Source organism: Piliocolobus tephrosceles, chromosome 4, assembly GCF_002776525.5.
Source record: "Piliocolobus tephrosceles isolate RC106 chromosome 4, ASM277652v3, whole genome shotgun sequence".
NCBI lineage: Eukaryota > Metazoa > Chordata > Mammalia > Primates > Cercopithecidae > Piliocolobus > Piliocolobus tephrosceles.
Genome location: NC_045437.1, coordinates 113,213,098 through 113,219,441, shown reverse-complemented (window position 1 = coordinate 113,219,441; position 6,344 = coordinate 113,213,098). Strand labels below are relative to the sequence as shown.

Genomic DNA, 6,344 nt, shown 5'->3' with positions numbered 1-6,344 from the left:
TCCTCTAGCTATGGTGAGGAGAAGAGATTGGAGTGGGGATAATAGGGAGACTGAATTCATCGTGATCAGGGGAGAGAAGGTGAGGCCTAAGCCAAGGAGTTCTCCACAGAGAAGAAGGATCAGAAGTCCCAGCCAGAGACTAAATCGGGAACTGATGCCCTGTGGGCAGCCAGGAAGGGAGAAGTTGAGGATGGTGCTCTGTGGGTGGAGGTACTCCACCACTCTCATGGCATGGAGAAGACTAGATCAGGGCTAAGAGATGGGAAGAGCCAGGGTTAGCTGTGGTGAAGCTGTGGTCAGAGCTGGAACTGGCATCCTTGGTGGAGAGGCGGGAAGAGGTATCTCTGCAGGAGATTATGAACTTCAAAGGGGGTCCCAGACAGAGCCTGTGACTGGTCCTTTGGCAAGAAGAAGATGAGCTATTGGCATCTGTGGTGGCCAAAGCCCAGCTCCAGGCACCCCAAGCACACTCACAGCTTAGCAGATCTCTAAGAGGATGTATAGCCTTGGGCAACTCACTTCTCTCTGAGCCTCAGTTCCCTGATCTGTGAAATGGGAATAATAAGTGTCACTCACAAAGTGGTTGTGAGGACTTGGACTGTAAAGCCACCTAGGAAACCACCCAGATCCATGGCGCAGCAGACAGGAAGTCTTCACCCACATCACACACTGTACAAACCCCATAGGCACACTGAAATAGTCACACACCTTATTAAGACCACCATTGGCAATGGTCCAGGCCCAAGAGCAACCCCCACCCCAACCTCTTTCACACGTCAAATCTGACTGAATCTCTCTATGTGTGACCTGAACAAGGTGTCCAGAGAGAGGTGAGTCAGGGCTGGGAGAAGAAGTGTATTAACTAAGGCAGTGCTAGCTGCAATAACAAATAGGCCTGACCTGAAAAATTTTTTGGTGATTCTTTTTTTTTTTTTTTTTTTTTAACTATTTTTACAAGGTTTGTGCATCTGTCAGGAGGCTCAAAAAATTTTGCTTCCTGCTTACATAACGGTCTGAAGCTGGTTTCCAGGTTGATGGGTGGCTTGCCTTTAGGCACTGATACACAGACCCTGCTTTTTCCTTCTTGTTGTTCCAGAATCCCCTGGGCCTCCTCATCTTCTCTATCCATCCAGCTGAAGGAGAAAGAGAGAGGGTGGAGGGCACACACTTACATCTTCAAAGCCTTGGCTCAAAAATGACACGTCATCCCACTCATTTTCAATTGGTGGGAAGTAGTCACATGGCCACATCTGACTGCAAGGGAACTTGGGATAGTAAAGGTAGCCATATGCCGAGGAAAAAAGGACATGAATTTGTGGTGGAGAGCTATTCAGTTTCTGCCATTGAAGAGTTCAGGTCACAACCCTAGAAGGGGCAGTGGGGCAGAGGGTAGAATAGGGAGAAGTGGGTATCACCTTGTTCTGACAGAAAGACTAGCTGAGGCTGGGCATGATGGCTCACACCTGTAATCCCAGCACATTGGGAGGCTGAGGTGGGTAGATTGCTTGAGCCCAGAAGTTTGAGACCAGCCTGGGCAACATAGGAGTCCCCATCTCTACAAAAAAACAAAACAAAACAAAAAAAACCTAGGCAGGCATGTTGACATGCACCTGCGGTCCCAGCTACTTGGAAGGCTGGGGTGGGAGGATTGCTTGAGCCCAGGAGGTCAAGGCTGCAGTGAGCGAAGATCTTGCCACTACACTCCACCACCCTGAGTGAGTGACAGAGCAAGACTCTGTCTCAAAAAAAAAAAGAAAGAAAGAAAAAGAAAGAGAGAGGAGCTCAAATCAGAATGGTGGGTGACTTGAGGGGTCTTAGCCCACGCTTAGAAGAAAGTACAAGTCCTTGTAGTGGGGACACGCATGTGTGAGAAAGAGGCAAACCAAGGACTCTAGCTAAAATTTTAAAAACTGGAGTTCATCTGGGGCTAAGTCAGGGCCAAGAGGGCAGGATGCCCACCCTTCAGCCAACACTACATGCTATCAAATTGAGTTTATGTCCCCCAAAATTCATGTGTTGAAACACTAACCTGCAAGATATTATTTGGAGACAGGGCCTTCTAGAGGTAATTGGGTCATGAAAGAGAACCCCTTAGGGCGGGATTAGGGATTAGTGCCCTTATAAGAAGAGACAGGAGGGAGCTGGTTTCCTTTATCTCCACTTGCTATCGTGAGGACACAGCAAAAAGACAGCTGTCTGCAAACCAGGAAGAGGGCCCTCTCTAGACACCAGATGTGCCAGCAGCTTGCCCTTGGGCATCTCAGCCTCCAGAAGTGTGAGAAATACATATTTGTTGTTTAACCCACCTGGTCTATGGTATTTTTGCTATAGCAGCCTGAGTTGACTAAGGCAGGATTTCTTTCTTTTTTTTTTTTTTTTTGAGACAGAGTCTCGCTCTGTCACCCAGGCTGGAGTGCAGTGGCCAGATCTCAGCTCACTGCAAGCTCCACCTCCCGGGTTTATGCCATTCTCCTGCCTCAGCCTCCCGAGTAGCTGAGACTACAGGCGCCCGCCACCTCGCCTGGCTAGTTTTTTGTATTTTTTAGTAGAGACGGGGTTTCACCATGTTAGCCAGGATGGTCTTGATCTCCTGACCTCATGATCCGCCCGTCTCGGCCTCCCAAAGTGCTGGGATTACAGGCTTGAGCCACCGCACCCGCCAGTTTTTTGTATTTTTTAGTAGAGGTGGGGTTTCACCATATTAGCCAGAATGGTCTCTATCTCCTGACCTTGTGATCCGCCAGTCTTAGCCTCCCAAAGTGCTGGCTTGAGCCACTGCGCCCGGCCATTTCTGAATAAGTATGAATGCGCTCAAGTCTTTGGCCACAGATGTACCTGATCCAGTCCCCTACCTAGGTAGGTGAGCGTGTGCATACCTGGTTACACATGTCACTGGAGTGTCAGAATACATGTGTCCTATGTTCAGGTGTGCCTGTCACATGCACCTGTTCAGGGAACTGGGCATGCACGTGACTATACACCCAAGTCCCCTTGTAAGGGAGAGCCCATGTGTTTATGACACGCATACCTGAATGTCTGTGTGTGCACAGCCATGCAGGCAGGTTATCCATCTGTCTGCACACCTGGCCACATGCATGGAAGGAGCCTGTAGGTGTCTAGGTCTAGAGGTACCCTGCATACCCACAGCTGAGGGGGAGAGGGCTATTAAGCACATGTTTGTCTGGCACACAGTAGGTATGAGATAAGTGTGTGCCGAGTAAAGTACATGTGTGGATACACAGGTCCCAGTGCACGTGTGTGCATGTCCACAGGAACGCCCCCAGGATGGACAAAGGTGCCTAGGTATGTTTACTCATGGTTCTGTGAGCCCAGGCATGAACTTAGAGTTCCCTGCTCCTGGCCAGACCAGGCTGGGCTCCTTGCTGGGCACACGGAAGCCTCTGCCTTGTGTTGGTGCCCGTGCGGGATGCTGCCAGGAGTGTGTTGGTGGCGTGTGTTTGTGCGTGAACGTGTGTGTGCGCGCGCGCGTGTGTGTGTAGGAAGAGGCATTCGCTCTCTTAGACCTTGCTTCTTTCTGTGGTTTGGTTTCTATAGAGACACTTCCTGTGGCAGAGAAAAGAGGTAGTGAGCGGTGTTTCAGGATGTGAGGGCCCGCAGGAGCCGAGTCGGGCTCTCTCTGCCGCCTGCCCGCCACCGTGCAAGCTCTGGCCGGCGCTGCCCACAGTCCCCATGGTGGGCAGCCCCCGCGGCAGGGACCCGTGATCTGCAGCGGCATGCCAGGGAAGCCCAAGCACCTGGGCGTCCCCAACGGGCGCATGGTGAGTGTGGGCTCTGGGCCAGGGCCACGAGGAGGGGGTGGGCACACCCAGGGTGGAGCCCAGGAGGCACACTGGCAGGGCCAGGCAAGAGCCCATGGGCTGCCAGCAGACGAGAGAAGTTGGGTACAGACAGCAGCAGGTGGTGGGACCTGGTGCTCTTACCCCAGGACCCTTCCAGATGGCCCAGCTGGGAGCCTGGTACAACCCGGAGGCCAGAGCAGAGTGGGCACAGGCTTCTGGTCCAGCCCCTACCTCTCTCTCAGCTGCTGCATCTGGGGCTGCATCCCAGGGTTGCAGGGACACCTGATGTGCTCCTTGCCCCCCATGCCTATCCCCACAGTGGCTCAAGCCCCTACATCCCACTCGGCCTGAGCCCTCTCCTCCTCACCCCCTGCTCCAGGTGCCCAAGGTCGGGTTAGTGGCAGCTCTTGCCGGGTCAGTGTCCTCTAGCCAGAGCTACTCCGGAGGCCTCCTGCCAGAACTAGCATTGTTTGGGCAGCCTGGGAAGGGGCAGCAGGGTCAGACCAGGTTGATGCAGCTTCTGCCTGTTCTATTCCTGAGCTTCCAGGAAGGGCTGAGCACTAGGATCCCCCTGGTTGCAGCTGTCCCACCTCCTAGCCCTCTCCCTGGCTGCTTAGCCCCAGATCAGAGCTGCCCTCAGAGGGCCTGGCTCTTCTCATTCATTCAGTAGATGGGGCAAGCTGTGCTGGACCTCCCTTCTCGCCCTAGGGTCCCCCCTCACTTGGAAGAGCCCCCCTTAACAACCTCAGGAAGGCCAGTGTCCTGGCCCACCACCAGGCCCCAGCCTAGTATCATGGGTCAAAGCCAGTGGCTCTAAGAGACCTAGGTTCCAGTCCTGGTTCTATTCTGTCTTACTGGAGAGAGGGGTCCTCGCCAGCTCTGTTTCCTCATCCATAAAATGAAGAGGTTGGAATGAATTTCAAGGCTTGTTGAGATGACTGAGTGAAATAATGCATATGAGGCCTTTGACCCATTGTGGGGGCTGCATAATTGTTAGCCTAGTGCCCCTACATTTTCAGCCCCAATTCAGAGATCTCCTGCCTCACCAAGAAGCTGAGGCTCCCCCATCACCACTCTTGCCCCTTAGTTCCCAAGACCTGCCTCTACCTCTTCTTCTTCCAGCATCTCTTTCCTGCCCAGCCCCGGGCTGGCTGACTGGGAGAGAGACCATCCTTCAAAGGCAGCCCAGCCCCCTGTCTCACTGTCCCCAGTACCGACCCCACCATGAAAGTGCAAAAAGAAAACCCGCCTCCCTTGCATTCCCACACCACAGGCATGACACTCGGCTCGTCCTTCCCTAGGCGTTCAGGCCAGGAAGACAGGGAGGCTGACCCCAGGCCCACCCCGGAGGGCAACTGGAGTGATGCTTCTGGGACAGTGCCTAGAACAGGGCAGCAGAGGGGCCCAAAGACAGACCCAGCCCCTGCCTCTTCTGTGTCAGCCTGTGACTTATCTACTCAAAAGTCACCCAGAGCAAGGAGGGTGCCCCCAAGGTCTGCCCCCACTTCTATCAAGCCCACAGACGCCCCGGCTCCTCTCAGAACTGTCACACACAGGTTTATCTTTGCCCTTCCTGGGCCTGTTCCAAACTCTCTGTGCCACCTCTTAGAATCGCGAGGGTCACAGATTGGCTGCCTGCTGGTCACTGAGTAGCTTCCCGTGGCTCTGCAGAGCGAGGGCAGGAAGGGCTAGACAGGCACTGGCATCTGAGGTAGGGATGTGGATGGAAGGGCACCTGGGGGACAGGTGTGTCTGGTCCCTCCATGAGTTACCTCCCAAGGGAGGCTCAGAGAAGTAAATGCTGTGCCAAGGCCAGCCGGAGAGTAGAACGTCAGCATCCGAACCCCCATAACTGCCTGGCCCCGGTCCTCCCCCACCTCTCCTCCCCTACCATCATTCCCTGCTGTGGAAGCTTCAGTTGTCAGCCTCGCCTCTCTGCCATTCAGCTTGTCAGGCAGTTGCAAGGAAACCTGTCACTTGGAGACATCTCCCAGCCCCCTTCCTAGGGATGTCTTCACACAGCCTCTTTACCACTTCATTTGTTCATGTACTTATTCATTCATTCATTCAACAACCCCTTCTTACTGCCTGCTTGGTGCTGCCACTGCCCCTATCCTAGACACTCCCAACCCAGACCCATCAGCCATAGTCCCTGCCCCTAGTCTGGCAAGGCACAAAAGACACAGGTGAAAATAGCAGGCAGTGGCTCAAGCCTGGAATCCCAGCACTTTGGAAGGCCAATGCAGGAGGATCGCTTGAGCCCAGGAGTTTGAGACCAGCCTGGGCAACATAGTGAGGACCCATCTTCTTTTGAATTAGCTGAGCATAGTGGTGTGCACCTGTAGTCCCAGCTCCTGGGAAACTGAGGTGGGAGGGTCGTTTGACCCCAGGAGGTAAAGGCTGTAGTGAGCTGTGATCACACCACTGCACTACAGTCTGGGTGAAAGGGCAAGATCCTGTCAATAAAAAAAAAAGAAGGATGGAAGGAAGGAAAGAGGGAAGGAAGGAAGGAAGGAAGGAAGGAAGGAAGGAAGGAAGGAAGGA

The 6,344-nt window shown here is 53.6% G+C and overlaps 1 protein-coding gene across 3 annotated transcripts in view; it reads left to right on the top strand.

Moving 5' to 3' along the window:
- Positions 1-3,546: 3,546 nt before the first annotated feature.
- The window catches only part of RGS14 (regulator of G protein signaling 14), a 14,875-nt gene continuing 12,077 nt past the window's right edge, over positions 3,547-6,344 (top strand). For all 3 annotated transcript variants that reach the window (XM_023185094.1, XM_023185095.1, XM_023185093.1), the window contains exon 1: positions 3,547-3,779. In XM_023185094.1, the coding sequence (XP_023040862.1) occupies positions 3,735-3,779 (45 nt within the window). In that variant the 5' untranslated portion in view covers positions 3,547-3,734. The remainder of the gene's footprint in view (positions 3,780-6,344) is intronic.